The sequence below is a fragment of the Orcinus orca genome, chromosome X, assembly GCF_937001465.1.
Source record: "Orcinus orca chromosome X, mOrcOrc1.1, whole genome shotgun sequence".
Classification (NCBI taxonomy): Eukaryota; Metazoa; Chordata; class Mammalia; order Artiodactyla; family Delphinidae; genus Orcinus; species Orcinus orca.
This window is the reverse complement of record NC_064580.1, coordinates 87768869-87789228: the sequence shown is the minus strand read 5'-3', so window position 1 is coordinate 87789228 and position 20360 is coordinate 87768869. Positions and strand designations below refer to the sequence as shown.

The 20360-nt window shown below is 39.4% G+C and overlaps 1 protein-coding gene across 3 annotated transcripts in view; it reads left to right on the top strand.

Annotated features, from left to right (window-relative positions):
- PCDH19 (protocadherin 19) overlaps nucleotides 1–20360 on the top strand; it is a 110924-nt gene that overhangs the window by 39212 nt on the left and 51352 nt on the right. For all 3 annotated transcript variants that reach the window (XM_012538147.3, XM_004283524.3, XM_004283523.3), the window contains one exon: nucleotides 18986–19044. In XM_012538147.3, the coding sequence (XP_012393601.1) occupies nucleotides 18986–19044 (59 nt within the window). The remainder of the gene's footprint in view (nucleotides 1–18985; nucleotides 19045–20360) is intronic.

Below are 20360 nucleotides of genomic sequence, written 5' to 3'. Positions count from 1 at the left end.
TGATTCAGTTATACATATATAATATATATGTATTCTTTTTCAGATTCTTTTCCCTTATAAGTTATTACAAAATATTGAGTATAGTTCCCTGTACTATACAGTAGGTCCTTGTTGGCTATCTAATATTTTATATAGTAGTGTGTATATGTTAATCCCAAACTCCTAATTTATCCCTTCCCCCTTCCCCTTTGGTAACCATAAGTTTGTTTTCTATGTCTGTGAGTCTGTTTCTGTTTTGTAAATAAGTTCATTTGTATCACATTTTAGATTCCACATATAAGCGATATCATACGATATTTGTCTTTCTCTGTCTGGCTTACTTCACTTAGTATGATAATCTCTAGGTCCATGTGGTGTTACTTTGGTGAGCAGGAGTAATTAGCTGTTTACAAGTGAGGAGTGCAACAGGCAAGGCTATGACATTCTTCTCCATGTCGTCAAATCTGGCAGTCTCCAATTGTCCTCTTTATCTAGGTAACCTATTAGCTGGTAACCCTATTAGCTAGCCTGTTCGCTTTCCTTTTCAGGAGAATTTCTTTTGTTTGGGAGTTCTGTTACTTTCCCTTTTGGTCTACTCTTCAGTGGCTCTGCTTGCCTATCTGGTGGTTTTTTTGAAAGTTCCAACCCAATGTCAATCTGGAGTGGGACTGGTAATGCCAAAATGGAAGGAGTCTTCAGGAAGGATAGAAATGTTATGAGGAGAGCAAGTTGAGGTTAAGTGGATTGCTAAAACAGATAGGATCTTAGGCCTCATTAATGAAGTATAGTTTGCCGATTATAGAAAGGATTAGCTCCTCTGAACTCTTTGCTGCTCAGATTACATCTGGAGTATTATGTTCAATCCTGCATCGCCTTATTTTAAGTAGGACACTGACAGACTAGAGTAAGCTTCAAAGAAGGTTAAGAAACTGATCAAGGAAACCACGTCATTTGTGGAACAACATTTCTATTGCTTCATTATGATGGAGGCAAAAAGTCAGTTGCATGAAGCCAACATTATCATTGGTCTGCACTGGGAAAATGTGTTGAAATGCAGATACTGAAACCAAAATGTCACAAAAGTATAAAACATTCTTCTTCCTAATGTTTGAACTTTGAATTAGTTACTTTGAGTAAAAATATATACTGTTTGAACCCAGTACTAGCTAATTGTTCGACCAGCACAACAGCCTTTACGTACTCAGCCTGGAAGATCAGTTCTCAGGTATAAGGCTAAAACCTCATGGATCCTTGGGTGATCATGGGGATTTCGCTTCCTCTTGTAGAGTGCTATATTTAATATTCTCATCATTTAAAAAACACCACTGCCAGAGGCAAGGTCCTAGAAAGGATGGACTGATTGCTAGTATGCTGTTTTCCATCTTGACATCCTTTGCAGCTTTGTAGTGGTGTGCTTTTAGTGGAGTTAGGAAGGAGTTAGTATCTTGGAATAACCTTGAATGTTGTTTGTTTTCCTCTTAGGAATATTGAGAAGGTGAGCATGTAGTGGGAAATTTTGAGATTTTCTGGTTTATAGGCTCTTTTTCTAAAAAACACTTCTAATCATCATCATCATCATCGCAAATGGCAGAAGAAATATTAACTTATGAAAAGAAATGTTCAAAAGGCAAATTTTATGAAATGCTTGACCTCCATAGGATCCTCATTATTTTTAGAACACGTAGGGAGAGGTCACTCATACCTTTATTTATTAATTGTCTATCTTCTCATGCCTTATTCATTTATTTTTTAAAGCACAGGGGAGAAAACTTGTGAGGGAAGAGATAAAAGTAATCTTTTGTTTGCACAGAAACACAACGTGTACATGTTGGCTTAAGGCCTGTAGTAGACAGAAAGAGTCTGGCTTGAGAGTCATCCAGAGCAGAGACAGTGTTTGTGAACAAGCCAAGATTTCCCTTGTTTCCTCTTGTGACCTTCCCTCACTTTGAGGTACTGGATGGGATCAGGGCTCCAGGGATGGCACTCAGTTACCTGGTGATAGGGAGGAACTAGGGATCCAGTAGTACCTGGAAGGCAAGAGGGTGACCCAAGAACTTTCAGCTTCTTCTGGAAAAAACGCACAATGTCAGGCAATCAGAAGAGGAATGGAAAAAGCATAAAATCCACATTCTTAGATTCCATGAAAGGAGAAAAGAAAGTGCTCACTCTGCTCCCCACCAAATGTGCAAGTTTTATGGTAATCTCTTGTAAGGCTGAGAGCAAGTGGGTCAGCCATGCAAGGAAAGTGAAAGTCTCCAACTGCAGGCTGCTGTAGGAAAGAGCTCCATCTTCTTTCCTACCTCTGACAAGTGGACTAGGGCACCTTTTAAGAGATTATCCAAGCTAGGGTCGACTTGTCTCGGGACTCATCTTTATGCAAAGGCTGCAAAAAAGAATTTGAAGGTCATGAACATCTGACCACTGGTGAAAACCTTTCCTGGCTCAAAAATAAGTCTCTGTGGTTTAATTAGCTACCCCTTTGGACATTGATTTTTTGAGCACTTGTACTGAATTTAACTTGTCTTTCAAACTTGACAGAAGAGCCAACCCAAATCCAGTTGGATTTGTGGCTGTAGGGAAGTTGCTTGCTTTTATTAAGCATGGCTTATGCTCTCTTTCTCTCACACCTGACACTCACACGTAGCTTGCAAAATCAAGAATTAGAGCTAGAGAGAAGAAAACTCTTCCCCCCAAACAAATGATTTCCCTAGTTCCATCCCCCACCTTAGATTGAATGTGTCTGAAAGCAGTTCTGATGTCAAGTGTCACCTAGAGGAAACTTCTTCTCTGTTGCTCTCTCCTCTGTGCTCCCACACATATATACCCTTGTCATAGCACTTACAACATGGCATTATTAATTCTGTCTTTACTTACATGTCCCCAACACTAGAAATGTGGACTCCTTGAGGGCAGGAGTGGAATCTGATACATCTCCATACACTTAGCATCTACTATGGGTCCTGGCACATAGTTTTAATAGTATTTGTTGAATTGAATTAAATTATTTCAGGCCTGAGCTGTGTATTGCTTCCATTTGTTCTAAACAGCAGTCAAGGACAGCCAGGGAGCATGAGGCAACTCTTTTCAATTGTGGGGAAAGCTCTGAATGATCTTTTTGCTTTTCCCTCTATCCCCCCTCCCCCATTACTCCCATCTACCATTTTTCACTGCTGGGTGCTTATAGTTTGTGCAAAGAAAAGTCTTAAACATAGTGCCGGATTTTCTGTGACTTTTTTGTCTTTTGACCTGGGGCTGATGGCTTTGTCATTTTACTCAGCCTTTATTTAGTACAGTCAAATCTGATTAATTGAGACTAACTTGAGGGAAGGCCAGTCGGAATTATAGATAGAAATGAAATGCAATTTTATTACTTTCAAGTTCATAGAGCAATAAGAAGTAGACTAACAAAGCCCTTGCCAGGAAGTTTTGCCAAGTAGAAGTCCTTGGATCTTCTTTAATGAATAAATAAGAATGATGTGCAATTAACATATTTATTGTTTGTAAATTGCTTCTAAAGTGCTTAAAAACAATTTATTCTCTTGAGTGGTTTAAACATTTCCCTTGTAATCTTGTTTACACCATAATTTGCCCAGCAAACGTTTTAAAAAATAGATACAGCAGCCTAGCTCTATCAGAATGATCACCAAATGTGAATTAGTGACATCTGAACTACAAAGGTATGACTCCAACACGGTGAAGCAAGTAAGCCTGAGAATGATGCTTTGAGGAAGTGGGCAGAGCAGATTCCTCCTTTCCTGCTTAGTTGTTAGTCACAGAGGCAGGACCTCAGTCCTATGCAGAGATGAGAAAAGCTCCCTCACCAGGAAGCAACACTTGCTATCAGTCTAGCCCCCCTCAGTGGTCTAATGCCAGTTTCCACTGAGGCAGTAAAAATGAGCAAATTTACCTTTTCAATAATTTCAGTATGATCAAACAATCCCCAGTGGGCAAAACTAATAGAAGATACTGTATTTTGATTGCAGTTTATCTCTAGCAATTATAGATGAGCAATTTAAGTGGCAACAAAGCAAGTCATTTGCTAGAATGAGGCTGTATTTCATCGAGCTTTATCATTAGACTTTTTTCGGATCACTCAGCTAAAGACAGTCTGTTTCCTTGGGTGGATCATACATCCTCTTTCTGCAGTATCCTGAGGAACAATTACTTTTCTTAATGATAGGACATTGACAAAAAATGATTTACAAACATCATTTGCACTAAATTTTACTTTTCCCTCCCTTTAGAAATTTTGTTGATGGAATTTACAGCATTAGGTTTTACTCTTTGGGGACTTCTTAGAAGAAATAAGAGGAAGGAGCTGGGAAGGTGGAAAGGGATGAGCCCTGGCCTGGGTGCCCAAAGAGATGAGTTCTAAACTTATGTCTGGGTTTCTAATAACCGGCTGTGATGCTTTGAGGGTGGTGGTGAGGTTCCCTGGGCCCATTTCCTTGTCTTAAAAATATTGACTGTGTGTGCGTGTGTGTGTGCATGTGTGTGTGTGAGAGAGAGACAGAGACAAAGAGACAGAGAAACAGAGAGATAGCGAGGGAAGAGAGACAGAGAGAAATTAGATACTCTCTAAGATCTTTTTGAGCTTTAATGCTCTCTGAGTATCTGATTCTGTGACGGTCATGAGGCCAAAAGGGAATTTTTCAAAGCCTAGGGCATAGCATGGTCAGACTGCAATAATGATTTCAAGAACCTTTGCAAATGACCACATTTGGCAGAAAAGCAACTGAGGGCTCTATCATGATCTGAAGAAATAATTAATATTGCATAAAAGGATGTATTTCTTTGTAATTTATGAAAGATAGAACTCAGAAGAGACTATAGATTGAAAGCAAAAGCAGTGCTGGCCAACTGGGTTTCCATTTCCTACTGTCTATAAAGTTAGACTGGGTGGAAGGTCCCCTGGTCTGGGAAGCAAGAGTCTCAGGTTCTTGCTCTGACTCTGCCAAAAATTGGCTATTGATTTTGGATTCAAAAACTCTCTGGGCCTCATATTTTCCATCTGTTAAAAAGGGAAAATAATACCTTGCCTATGTACTTCTTAAGACTGTTGTGGTTATTGGAAAAGAGCATAGAGAAAGGCTGTGTGAAAAACAGTCACCATACTGAAACAAGGTGCTATTTAAGAAAATAATTTTTTTTAATTGGGCCATTGAGAGACACAGCCCTACAGGTGTTTCTCACTGTATTAGATTGTAAAAACTTGCTTTAAATGTGTAGATTGTATCATGTTCATCATGACGTGTATTATACACTGGTATCTTAATGTTAATAAACATACCATTCTAATTTTGTAGGTTCACAAGTGATTCTTTGGATGAATGAAAGAGATGGGTTTACAGGGGTGGGAGACAGAAGGGTAGTTTTAACTTAAGCCAGTCCTCCCTATAATCTAAATTCTTGAGAAATGTTGAAACAAATACAAGTCTAGGAAGCAGAGTAGTCTTTCTTAAAAGAATTTTGCAAATCCTTACATTTCATCTATGGAAGAGACAAATGAGCTCTTCCTATCTGATGGACAGGTCTAACATCAGCTGTTAGCTGACTAGCAAGTAGTGGGTGAGTACGTGCTCTGTTCCAGGAATGGTGACAGGCACTGAACATACAGACACTAAAGACGTGGTCCTTGCCTTCAAGGAGTTTCCAGTCTCATGGGGCTGACATATAGGTAATAAAATGTATTACATGATGTGATAGAGGTAAGTCTACTCCTTATATTTCGTTAGGTCACCAAGAGCATCACATTTCATAACTGGAGAGTCCTGAGTCACAGGCCAACAGTCTCTCTAAGGCAGCACTGTTCAATAGAACTTTAAGGGATGATGGAAATATCTATATCTGTGCTGTTTAATACGCGAGCCACTAGCCACATTTGCCTACTGAGCACTTGAAAGATGGCTACTGTGATTGAGGAACTAAAAATTTAACTTGATTTTTGCTAATTTAAATTAAAGTACTACATATATTTGTGCTATTGGACATGGTATCTATGCCATTGGACAGCACAGCTCTAAGGAATGGTAGAATGAGCCCACAGTAGGCTCCAGGGTGGTCCTGAGTTGAACTCTCTCATTTCTTTGGAACTTAGAAGGCCCTGGTCAAGCTGCTCCAGCCCTTTAACCATGTTTTTCTATCCACACACTACACTAGGTTTTGAATGGCTCCTTTCCAGCTGACTGCTCTGAATTATGCATGCTAATGTGCTTTACTTAATCCTGGGATGAGGTTTTCTTTTTTTCTTCCTTCCTTCCTTCCTTCCTTTCTTCCTTCCTTCCTTCCTTCCTTTCTTTCTTTCTTTCTTTCCTCCTTCCTTCCTTCCCCCCTCCCTCCCTCCCCCTCTTCCTCCCTCCCTCCCTTTCTTTCTTTCTCTTTCTTTCTTTCTTTCTCTCTTTCTTTCTTTCTTTCTTTCTTTCTTTCTTTCTTTCTTTTTTCTTCCTTTCTTTCATCTTCCCTTTCCCTCCCTCCCTCCCTTTCTTTCTTTCTTTTTCTTTCTTTCTTTCTTCCTTCCTTCCTTCTTTTTAAAAAGAGATTCCATGACAGTTCAATCATAACAGGGGAAGCAAATGGGGCGAAGGAAAACTAGTTTATAAAGGATTTTAAAGTGTCTCAAATCTTGCCTTTCACATAATTTCAGATGTTATGAGGTCATTTCAACTCTCTTTAGATGAGTTGTCTTTCTCTCTCTCTCTACACACACACACACACACACACACACACACACACACACACACACTCCAGCTAAGGTGTTGAATCAGCAATTAGAGAAGTTGGGTTCATGTATATATATTTTTATCTCTCATGCCAGAAAACAAGACTGTTCACTGCATTCTTTCTTTTTCTGATAGTACAGTTAAGGGGAGAATGAGATAAAATATCCTAGTAGGAAACCTCAGAAAAAAACTATTCATGATGTTGAATGGAAATTTAGTTGCAAATAGAAATGAGTATTCAAGAGAGATCAAGTTTATAACCTGATAATCAGATGACCTGTCATTTGTCTGGAAGTTCACTTTTAGAAAGCACCTGCACATTTATTATTTTATTTGATCCTAATAACAACTCTGTAAGATAGTTAGGACAGGTGCTATTTCCATTTTATAGATTAAGAAATTGCAGGTCAGAGAGGTTCAGTGATTTCTGTAAGGTCACACAGCTATTTTTACCTTGAAGGTTCTGTATTTGGAGGGTTTCTAGGACTTTTCTTTGAATAGTCTGTGTTCTTTTCTAAGCTTAAAACAACCTGAAGAAACAATCACCAGGGTGACTTATGGCCCTAACTGAGCTGTGTCGACCAGGAACAAGCATTTTTTAATATGGAGACACAAAAACACAACCCTCTTTCCCTCACAAAAATTATATGTAATCTGCGTGTACCTGTATGTGTGTTATGAATGAAGATATGACTGCCCGCACCTGTTTGTACTGGTTGAACCCCAAACAAAATCTTTCTTTGTTATCAAGTAGACAGAAGTATTGGGCAGACCAGGATGAGGAGTGAGTGTGCTAGAAATGGAGAAAGAGCTGAGAAAACCATAATTCAAAAAGAGTCATGTACCACAATGTTCATTGCAGCTCTATTTACAATAGCCAGGACTTGGAAGCAACCTAAGTGTCCACTGACAGATGAATGGATAAAGAAGGTGTGGCACATATATACAATGGAATATTACTCAGCCATAAAAAGCAACGAAATTGAGTTATTTGTAGTGAGGTGGATGGACCTAGAGTCTGTCATACAGAGTGAAGTAAGTCAGAAAGAGAAAAACAAATACCATATGCTAACACATATATATGGAATCTTAAAAAAAAAAAAAAGGTTCTGAAGAACCTAGGGGCAGGACAGGAATAAAGACAGAGATGTAGAGAATGGACTTGAGGACACGGGAAGGGGGAAGGGTAAGCGGGGATGAAGTGAGAGAGTGGTAGTGTATATATGGACATATATACACTACCAAGTGTAAAATAGATAGCTAGTGGGAAGCAGCCTCATAGCACAGGGAGATCAGCTCAGTGTTTTGTGACCACCTAGAGGGGTGGGATAGGGAGGGTGGGAGGGAGGGAGATGCAAGAGGGAAGAGATATGGGGACATATGTATATGTATAACTGATTCAGTTTGTTATAAAGCAGAAACTAACACACCATTGTAAAGCAATTATACTCCAGTAAAAATGTTAAAAAAAAAAGAAACCAACGCAGCCAAAATAAATAAATAAATTTATTTATTTAAAAAAAAAAGAGTATTTGGAAGACTGGCCAGGAGAAAGCTGGGGAGGGAGGACACTAAGAACTGTGTGGAGAAAGCAACATAGAAGTTACTTGTACAGGTTGAGTGGTAGGACTCCCAGGCACAGTACAGTGTTATGTTTCTGACAGCATTAAGTTTTTTTTAGACAGTTAATTTTGGAATTGTTCCTGGTTTTTGCTGCTGAGAGTCTGATGGGAGAGGGAAGGTGAGGTGTTCCCCCTCATTATTTCTTAATCTTCCTGCAGGAGGAAATTGCTCTAGTTGTGTTCACTGCCCTTGAACCTGTCATGTTCAAGCAGGCTAGGGTATTTTTTTTTCTCCCAAATAGTACATCCAGTCAGCCAGTCTTAATTACTTCTATTTCATTGCATTTCCCAGAATCCTAATGAGGTGTGGCCTAGTGGTGTGAGTGCAGGACCTGCAGTGAGAAATCTTGAATTCTAGTTGCAGATGTGACACTGCTTCTCTTTAGCAGAGGGCAAGTCTCTTAACGTGTTTTGTCGTGCTGTTAATGGGGTTACTAATATTTATTTAACTTATAGTAGCAGGAGAATTAACTAGTTAATGTTGGTTAAAAGGGAAAAAAAGAAAAAAGGGCAAGTTTTTGTGTATCGTGTTCATTTCCAAATGCTAATTCTTTCAGGATGATATTGACAGGAGGCACCTGCTCTATTGCACTTATCAAGCACCTCCTGGAAGTCTTGCTGGATGGATGAGAAGCAAAATTCTGTGCCATGACCTCTGTAGAAAATGTAGCTACCTTCAGGCCCAGTTTCTAACCTGGGTGTCTGTTTTCTGCCCATCTAAGAATATTCCTCTATCTTATGGTTTCTCAAAGGTTAAGTACATTTTTTTCTCTCTCCTGAAACTCTTTTTAAACTTTCTGAAATTCTTTGTGAAAAATGTTTCATATACATGCAAGATGCTTTAGTAATTGTTCTGTTGGTGCATTGCATAACTACATTACAGATTTCTGATACGCTGACAATTTCAAACTGCTCATAATATTAGCCACTTTTCAAGGTGTAATCATGGATTTACTGTGCATGGTTGCCAGCATTCTTAACGTCAGATAGTAGCCTTTTGATTAATCTCTGTTTAAAAAATCAGGTCAAATTCCAGCCTACCCTCACCACCCCCACCCTGGCATAAAACAAGAAGATCTGTTAGGATTTGGGAGGACAGGTAGGGGTTTTGAAAGAATGAGTAAACATTTCCATTACTTCCTTGAATCAGTCCTCTTCCTATTGCTTCTCATTGATGCTTCATGAGGTGATGCCGAAGTGTAAGCTCTGTCTTGTCTCCAACACCGATTTGCTGCAATGCTTGCTTTAAGTCACTAGAAATTGGAGGTTACTGTGGATTTCCTTCAGTGCCTAATAATTTCAACAAAACCAAATGCCTTTATTTAAACTCCAGTCATAATTAGAGGGTTGCCAATGTTAAGCAACCGATGGAGTCTGGTTTTGAGAAATGTTTATTGTGCCTCATTAAATTTGAAATTAGTACTTAAGATCAGAAATAAATAATCTGTTTATATTTTGGTAGTGGATGCTGTGTGTGCACACCCTTTCCTCTATGCATCCCAGTGAACTGAGACACCCCTGTGTTTGCCATGGTGGTAATCAAAATAGCTACACCAAAAGAGGACTATGGAGGATTTCATTGACGACAAACAAGAAAACGATCTATTGAGTTGCATCTAATTAGAAAACATTAATATTAGAAGCTAACACATTCACTATTTCTAAGATGGTATATAACTCGGTTTTTTTTGTCAGCATGATCACACATTACTGGCTTGAGCAACAAGCCAATACAAGGGAAATGAATTAAGAATGGTATGCCAAAGGCTGTTACTCCTTCACGCTTAAATAAGCTTGTGGAGACAACTGGGTTTTAAGTGATGTATAATATAAATAATGAGATTGGGGCTGGAACTGGATTTGGGGGTGTTGTTTTGGCCCACAGGCACAGGGCCACACACTGCTTTCCCTCCAAATATTATGAAAGTTTTTCAGCTGGCAAGGCTTGCTCAATAGAAATTGTACTCTGCAGGCAGTCAAGGCTCTGTAGCTGCTAAGTAGTAGAGAATTGAGACCAATGAAATAGAATTTAGCAGAAATGTACCAGCTCAGAGTGCTGGACCTTCTCTAAGCCAGGAGGGCTTAAAGATAGGCTGGATTCAGGAGAGCTCATACGGTGGATCCATGGGCCATTGCTTGTGGGACATCTTATATTGGTTTCTAACTGTCAGTTAGACCAGCTTTACCAAATCATAGCTTCTGAAGTTGAAGCTACCCCATAAGTCATCACTAGTCATCTTAGGTCACCTTGTAAAGATGGTTGTAAATGCCTCTAAAGGACAATTGAAATGGTCACCAAGGTTGCAGGGAAGAAAGTGGCTCATTCCTGGATCCTTTGGGCTATGTGACTGGGTCCTCCATCTAGGTCTGGAGAACTTTCTCCAGTTAGTGTGTGCCAAATTTTTCTTTTGTCTATCTGCTACACTATACTCTCCTGACCCACTCACTGAAAGTAGCCAAGAAAGTCATTCAGAGAAAAATAGGTATAAAGCCGGCTAATCACTTCCCTGATGTTTCCATCTTGTGTTTTCTTTCCATCTCAGTAGTAGGTAATGCCAAGAACAGTGTTCCTGGGGATTTTTCTTGTTTTTGTGACTTGTTCTAGCTGAGTCAGTATTTAACGTGGCTGTAGCACTTAACCTGTGTGTTTGTTTTCTTGGCTGTTTAAGGGGGAGAGTAACAATTGGCACCTGCTTGTAAAGTACTTTAATATTTGGGGATGAAAGGCACTCTGAGCCTGCAAAATAGCTTTAATGTGTTGTAGTTACATATTTGGGGATGGTGATTGGTCTTCAGGGTTTGTTCCATTGGTGAATGTGGTTGATAGCTATTTACTTCTCAGGTTGAATTTTGTTTATGTGGGATGAGATAGTATGACTCATGTGATTGGGTTAGTCATTTTATTTAAACTACTTGTATCCACACCGAAGTCTTGTTGATTTTGCATTCCTGTGTAGAATAGGCATTAACTTGTTCCTCAGAGCTTTTTATAAGAAGATATTATTTTAAAGTGCACTGTGCCCCACAGAGGACTTAGAAAATGGTCCCAGAGCCTTATTCAGAAGCCTGTTCTTATCTATATAATGGGGTGGTGCTTAGCCTGGTCATTCAGTAGGCTCTTTGCCTCTGAATTACATGGATTCCTGAAGAAAGCTGCTAGGTTTCTCAAGGAGGCCTTTGTAGTAAAATTTGCACTGGGTTGCTCTTCTAAAGTCACAACTTTGACCCAATAAAAGATGAGGGTGGAGAAAAGTGATTTCCCTAAGCTGCCTTTGTCACCTCTATGTAGTCTGACCACATCAATGGTGCCAGTGGAATTTTAGCAGTGCTGACAAAAGGCCACCAAGAGGGGAACTCTTTCAACTTGACTTGGATGTTAACTAAATGGGCTGTGTTTACCACTGATAGCCCTGTCCTGAAAGCCATTGGAATCCTAGAGTTCCCTTCCACATGCAGAAAAGTAGCTGCCACGCTGTCAATCTGTGGCTCAGAAGTCTACAGATAAGGCAAAGCCTTATCACAGAAATTTTATCTACTCCTGGTTTGGAAACAGTATCATGTGTCACTACTGCCATTCCCAGAGATATGGCAGGACTGATGGATGATGGGCAGGAAGCACCTAACTGTGGCATCTTATCCTTGGCAGTTATATCCAGACTACTGTGTATTTATAAGGTCATAGTTGAAAGTGAGGAGAGAAAACAAACTGTAACTACAGAAGACAGTGGGCAGAATAGATACTTTCTGAAGAAACAAGACCACCTTGGACTAATAGAATTGGTCACCTGCTTTAACTGCAATAAGAAGCTTCATTCTAAACCTCTTCCATTTATTCTCTGGTCTGTCATTGATGGATTCATTACATGAGTACTTGCTAAGTGTCCAGCATTGTGGCAGTGACACTTCAAATGAAAGCTTCCAATCCAGTTGGAGGATGAACTGACATGCTACACACTGAAGTAATCATAGAACCTGAGGAAATTCATAACTACATCACACAGTCTGTACACTAAGTGCTGAGAACATGCTAAGCTATGTGGGATGATCAGGGATGTAGACATATTAGAAATGAAGGAAATGAGATATGAGGGAAATAGAGGACTTGTGTTGGATGACTGCTTAGCTAAAGATTTAATTTAGATTTAGTGCTAAATGTAACAGGGAACCACTGAAAGGGTTCTTTGAGGCCTTGCAAAGAGAAATGCTGTGATGAAAATAGTGGGTGAGGAATATTATCCACATAACGTTTTGCAAAATGGGCTAGAGGAAAAGGCAAATGGAACTGAAGAAGTAGTGTCACAAGGTGATGAAAGCTGTTGAAGTAGAGCCAAAAGGACGTATACACATGCTATTTCTAAGAACTTCATAAGTTTTATAACTCATTTGATAGGAGAGGGATGTGGTTTGTATTTGTGATATGGGTTTGTACATGTAACAAATATAAAGGCCAAATCCGCCTATGTGCATCACCTACTACCATCAAGCCACTAGGATGCTACTTAGTTCCATAAAGTTGCAGTGTAATTCTCAAAGTTGCACTCCATAGCCTCTGTACAAGTATATGCATGTGTCTGCAGGTGTATGTGCCTCTGTGTGTGTGTGTTTCATGTTTTTCTGAATGGCTGACATTTTAACCATCCCCAGCAAGAGGTCTATCAATTTGTGACCTCCTCACCGGTACAGCCTATATCTTTTTTTTCATCCTCAGGGTTTGGTGCATGTGTTTTGAATGGATGAATGAATAGATGAATCAGTGCGTGAACAAGACCCATTTTGTTTTAGAATCCTACAATTTGAGGGGGCTCGAAGGGAACATTGGCATCATTTGGGTTATTCTCTTCATTTCCTAGATAGATAAATTAAGGCTTCAGGAGGAATCAAGTGATTTATTCAAGGCCATCAACGAGTCAGTGACAAACATGAAGAGGGAATTCAGGTCACCCCACTACACCACCTTGCTTACTATCGTCAAACCGCGTGTGTGTCTGCATGAGAATTAGTGCTGGTGTGTACATAGGCATGGCTAGTGGAAGTTTATTTAGCTTGTTTTCCAGTTCAGGGTAAATATGAGCTTTCTAGTGATGGCAGCTCTGGGGATGGTGCCTTTTATTCCATCTTTACTAATTCCTCCTCCAGCTTTTGTTGTCTGGATGGATGTCTTTGAATATACATTCTAACTGGAGGCATGTTGACTTTGTTTTTATATAGAATTTACATTTTAATTTTTATGTGTTGAGGATAGTAAGGAGGAAAAAGCCATTTTTCAATTCATTTTCTAAAAACGCCTTTGTGAGGAGATGCCATTTGAACATCTAAAGCAGCAATTGCTTTTAGAAAAAGGTTATGCATCTTATCATTATTGATCAAGAACCAGCATTTAAAAGTCATTTTGCTGTGCATCTGATTTAGGATTCCAGTTTTCCTATTTGTTTTGATAAGATGACTGAGTGAAAAATTAAAAAGAATTAGTTAGCAGATCGCAGTTATAATGCTTTTCAGTTTGATGGGACTTTTAAAGTGTAATTTAAAATGGCTGTTCATTTTCATGAAAACCTTAAGGTTTGATGAATCTCTTGTTTTCATCTCAGCATCTGTAACCTTTTTTAACTTTGTAGCATGACCTGGGGATTTGTGCCGCTGGGCAAATATTCTAGTCCTGGATATCTGCATTTATTGGGCTTGTTTCTCCTTAGGGCTGAAGTCTCTCCTGGTGATAAATGTGGTGCTGAGAGAGTCGCAGTCACTCTTCCAGAGACTAGGGCACAACTTAGTGAACTGTGAAAGTAATGCAAAATGACAGTTAAAGTAGGGCATTCTGGTACCTTGGGGGCCTGACAAAGTGGAAGTATTTGACTTCAGATGTGCCAGACTCATTAACATAATAACATACTACCCACCCCAAAGTCTCTCTAGAAACCTCCCATATCCAGAAAGGAGCTGCGAGTAGAAAGTAGTTAGCAAAGAAGGCTCCTGAGCAGGTAAAAAAACAAACAACAACAAAACCCAAAACATTACACAGAAGTCCCTATAGTAAAGATCACATCATTTCCCTCTCAGAAAAACATCTCAGCTCTCTACCCAGAACTTAACTCTCATTTTCTAGACTGTTCTAACAATTATATAGTTTCCAAGACAGCAGAGTGGAAATATCAAACTTGAAACAGAAGAGGAGCTGCTTTTGATATACTAATAGTAGTGAGAAGTAACAATATTGAGTGTTTTATAGCAAGTTGGTGGGAGACATATGTTAAAAATTAAAGGTAAGAACTCAAAAAACACAGTGCTTTGGGGTCAGTGAGTGTACAGGCAAAACCTGCATGGTACAGTGATTTATGTTTAGAAAGGTTCTTCTAAGGAACCAATAAGGAACTGTGTGATAACGTTCAAAAAGAAGGCAGAATGGGTAGGATTTTAAATCAAAGTTTTAGTCCTTAGAGGAGAAAGCACTAAGCTATCTAAAAAACTGTGCTATCCAGGGGCTTCCCAGGCTTCCCTGGTGGCGCAGTTGTTGAGAATCCGCCTGCCAATGCAGGGGACACTGGTTCGTGCCCAGGTCCGGGAGGATCCCACATGCAGCGGAGCAGCTAGGCCTGTGAGCCATGGCCGCGGAGCCTGCGCGTCCGGAGCCTGTGCTCTGCAACGGGAGAGGCCACAACAGTGAGAGGCCCGTGTACTGCAAAAACAAACAAACAAACAAACAAACAAAAAACAAAAAAAAACCCCTCTGCTATCCAGAAGTATTTATTCTTTAGGTTTTCAGAAAATCAAGATTTTATTAAACCTAAACAAAGTGAGAAGTCTGCTCTCAGTGAATCCTAGGATAAGGAATTCTAATTAGAGAAGGGATTTGGGAGAAATATATTAAATGATAGGAAAGTGACTCTTATTTACCACTGAGACAGAAAATAAAAGTTTGCTCTAGACCCATTTTTTTTTCTAATGTCAAGATTTAGGTTTTTCAGAAACAAATATTCTTGTCTCTTTGTTGTGTTCCTGTGTTAACTTGGCTGTCTCATTAGAGATGGGGACATTTCCTAGTGAAATTAATGTGACATTTAGAGAAAATTTCCCCTCTCAAATGTTTTATGTTATTTGCCATTTAGAATACTTAGAGAGGGGATTGGAATAATGTCAAGCAAATTTTGATTAAATAAGGCTAACCAGGAGCCAATACATTCATGCAAAAAAGAAAAGCTCTTCTATTATTTCTTAAAAAGTGTATTTCTGTTGTCATTCTTTATCTTCTATTGAGATCACCTTGGCAGATAATCTGACAAAAGAGATCCATCTTCTAAACAGCTGAGCTTGCCTTAGAAAACACAGCACATCAAGTCAAAGCCTGTGGCCCATCTTTTGCTCAGGAGAGTTCTCCACTCTGGATGTCTGTTAGAATTACCTGGGAAGCTTTTAAAAAAAATACTAATGCCTGGGCCCCATTCCATGCCAATTACCTCAGAATCTCTTGGAGTGGGACCTTCACAACAGTATTAAAAAAAAATTCCCTAGTTGATTCTAATGTGCAGTTAGGGCTGAGAATCACCGGCTTAAGTCATGCAAACTATTCATTAAGAAAAGATTATTTCCTTCTTCAGGGTGGTCTGAGTCTCATTGTTTGCTCTACCTGAAGTGTGAAAAAAATTTACTCTTTCAGTGCACAGTTGGGTTTGAGCACACGCCTTGAATCGGTATGAGCAAGAACACTTGATGTTAGTATACCCTGACCCATAAAAGGCCATCTATGGCCAGTTAGCTCAGTTGTTTGGATTATAGTTCTAATGAGGCCAGAATAGTGTATCCTACCCAATTAGAATAATTCTGTTGCATACGTTGTTTCCATAACGCTAACCAAGCTGCCTCACAAAGAAACCTGATACTGATTAAAGAGGCAAAAGACAATGGATGACTCAGTATAGTACCATCCATTATGGGAAAATCAGTTCTAGTAACCTGCCTCATGAACAGTACTTCTAATTGCATGAGGATGCAGCATGGGCCATCTGTCCATTATGGTTGGTGCTGGTTTGGGGAATGGAGTATTTACATTTGAAGGCCAGGACCCACGAGAATGGGAGGGGGGTTTACTCTTTTAGACTAAGAAAAAGGAGAAAGATAGGAAGGTGATAAGCTTCAATGATACTCTCCTACCTACAGTGGCAGATCATGGCTGGCTTTTCTGCCCAGGTTAACCCATCTGTATATCACAGCAAGGGAAAGAGAATTGTTAAGGTTTCCATAAGCAAGCCTTTTAGACCTGTGTCCTCTTTTAACTCAGTGCCTGTGAGTGGGAATCCTCAAGGTGAGATATATTATTCCATTAGGACCAAGAAGTAGTACAGTCACCAGGGATAAATTTGTATGGTTTTGCTTATTTGCCCAGAGTTCTGGCACCGTGCCTGGAGGTCACATCTCCACAGGGCTCCATATTTGATGCACAGTGCACACAGATTGGACACCCTCATATGCAAGTCTATGTAAAATATTCTACTTGAAAACTGGCTTCTTTAACATGACAATATCTTGGGATGTTGCTCATGCTTTCCCTGCAAAGCCAGTATCCTCTTTTCTTTTACATCTGTTTCTCTATTAACTTTCTTGAAAAAATGATTTAGGAAGTTTGGAGGCTGAGATGGAATGTATGCACGTTACTCTTTTATTGCCTGAATGTGGTCAAATCCCTGCTCCTACTCAGGGATCCAGGTTCTGTAGAAAGCAGAGGATAAGGGTTTCCATCATTCCCACAATGAGTCATGATAAATGCACTTGAAATTCCCCTTTGGATTTGTGTTCCATTATGCCTATTTTATAGAGGAGTAAAATGAGACACATAGAAATTAAGTAATTTGTCCCGGTTGTACAAACTAATAATTAAACTCCTGAGTGCTTAATCAATTCCCTGTTTTATTTGGATAGAATGCTTTTGGGGGGGCGGTTAGGAGATTTCCACTTATTAAATTATATATTGTACTGAATATCATAGAAAAGCACATTTACCCAACACCATTTTTGCATTTTATGTTTGTATAAAAATCAGTTCAAGAAGTGTTTGTTGGTTGACTGACTGATGGACAACCTCTTCCAGCATTGTATTCCCCATGCACCTTCAAGTTTGCTTCCTCCTTCTGTAATTATGTTTGCAACAATTTCAGCCTCCATTTTCTTATGAACAAATTAGAAATGAACTAACCCTTTTGATTTTCACTCTCCCAATCCATTCCTTCCAACAGCACAAAAACTTACTTGTGGTTTTCATTAAAGGGGATTTTATCCTCTAGATAAAAGCAGTGTGGGTGGATATTATACAGCTCATCTTCAAATAAGGGGCATGTGGAGGGCATGGGCATGCCTGAGTAAGTACAGGGCAGTGATGGGATTTAGTTTTCTTCTCCATACGTTCTTCCTTCTTTCTCTCACCTACTCGCCACCCCCATCCCCACTTACTCTAGATACTTAGGGTCCCTATCCTGACTATTGGCTGTTTGGTGCTCATGTGGTAGTTAGATCTGCTATCACCTGTCCTGTTTTCCCCTCTACCAAATTCTGAGCTCCTTGAAACATAAAGCTGCATCTAAGAGCCTAGCGACAGTAGTCATCGGAAAGGAATGTACTATTTTGTTAGCTCGACAGCTATTGTGTTTCCTTTCCCAGGCACTTTCAGTTGAAGTGATTTCAGAAGGCCCTAAGGAGTGGTGAGAATGGTGAGAATTTCTGGTAGACTGGCAGGAGAGTGGAGGAGATGTGTTTGGACATTTTTCAGTTTATACAATGGTTCAAGGAGAGTAGTACTTTAGTGTTAGAGGTAAGATCCACTTTACTGGACTTTCAGTTACTTCAGTGTTGACTTTTCCCTGTGTTCCCCCTTCTAAGGCTGCCCCCCCTTCAATCCACCCCCAACCTCTGGATGCTCATCAGCTGTTAGCCCATCTCTTTCATCTGGCAGGTATTCTGCGTTTGCTTTTGTAAAACCATTGTTCAGGCAGTCTGCTGTAACCAGATTAGACAGTGGTGTTTTAATGATAGGAACGTGCTATGAGAGGTTTGCTTGCAAACTTCATGTTTCACATGAAAGGCTTTGGCACCCCCTGTGGACTGCCCTTCATCCCGTTTTAGGCATAATACTTGTTTGCCTTTATGTCTGTGATAAAACGAAGGCCTTCCTGTATAACCAGTGCTGAGCAAAATGTCTTAAAACAAAGGGAAGTGCAGTTTAAATCCACAGTGATTACCTTGCTTGCATTTCCATATCTATGGAATACATATTTTAACATGTTAATTATCTACTACTAATAAAAATACCTTTGAACTTCCAGTCAATTTGATGGGCACAGAATTGTGTCCACTGGGGAATGGGAAGCAATTAGTTTCTGTAAAGATTTTGGGTCATGCTGTATCTTCCCTAAGTGGTTGCATGGTCAGTAGCCAGGCATATTCTAGGGGATGTTTGTGTCAAGTTCATCTTCATCTGCCTGGGAAAGCTGCCTCCACAGAGCCCCCAGGGCCCCAAGGAGGTGGCAGGCATTCGTCAGGCTGTTGCACCACTATGGCCTTGGTTTCTGATTCATTCATTGCCTCTTGCCCAGTAGAAAAATTCCTCCTAAGCAGGAGAGTTTAGCTCTTTTCATGAGTCATCTCTGTAACCTTTTTAATCTTTTTTTCCCCCCACTGCAGACTGAAAACTATTCTTTTGACTCCAACTACGTGAACAGCCGAGCCCATTTAATCAAAAGGTATGTTGGTTTGCTTGCCTATTTCTACAACTAAGCTTGATTTAATATAAAAAGCAAAAAGATTAAGTATTTTTAATGGTGCCATTTTCAGATTTTGAAATGAAAATACCTATCTGTTTATTGTAGAAAATTAGGAAAATTCAGAAAAGCATTAAAAAAAACTAAGTAAAAATCACTGGTAATTCCGCCACCTAGAATCACTGTCGACATTTTATCATGTTTATTTACATAACTGTATACAGAAATAATTAACAAAATAAAAAAAATTGGGGTCATATTAAAATACAGCTTTATGTGATGATTAAGAAATCTAATATTAAAATTTTCTCCTGTGGAACTTCTAGTGAATTTCAGCATGGCTGTTATTTTGACAACTTTGAAATCATTTTAAGGCTATTTTAATGACAGATAAACTAATTCCTTATCTTTAAAAAACTTTATAGATGAGAGAGGGAAAGAAAAGGTATTTGCCTAATTCAGTAAATCTTGAAATAGAAGTATTTCAAATGAAGCGTTCAAAGTTGAGATTTGTGTGAATGGTTGGTCATAACTCAGTTATCCATGGAGCCACAACGTATGTGAATACAGAGCTGAATACTGCCAAGGAAGATTTCTATCTGGTGCGGTGGGCACTGAGGTGCCCAAGGCAGGCAAGACAAGGGGTTCAGGGAGTCCTCTAAGGAGAGAACTTGTGCAGAAAAATTGGTACTGACCATTCAGATGATGCCTTTATTACTGTTTGATGCAGATATCCTCTTGAATGGTCCAGTGGTTATTCTGCAGCTAAAATTGAACTCTGTGTGTGATTGTTAAAATAATAGAAATGAAATAGAGAAGCAAGCAGGGTATGTTAGAGCTGCAGTAGAGAAGATCTGAAAATTCTATTATTTGCTGGCTCTAATTCCATAAATTTACATCACCAGAAGTGTAGGATTCGAGGAATAAACTAGTTTGTTGTACAAACAACTTTAATTCAGATCTAATTTAATTCACGATGCTGCAGTAACCCTGAAAACATGCTAGGTTTATCTGTATTGGTCTGGAATCGCTTGTGACCTTAAGTGTCGATCGTTAATTATCTGAAAATGGATAGCCCAGTATTAACAGTCATAGCATTGTTTGGAAGTTTTTGAGGGGTTGGGAGGAATCCATTTTGAATATTTTCTTGGCCTACAGAATAAAAGCAGAAGGGGAGGAATTCAAAATTATCCGACTGATCTATTAGGAGGGAAAAAGCCCTCTTTTTTGTGCACTTATTAGAGTAACCACAGCAGAAATTTGCTTTCTTTCTGCTTCAGAACTGTTATTTCATAGCT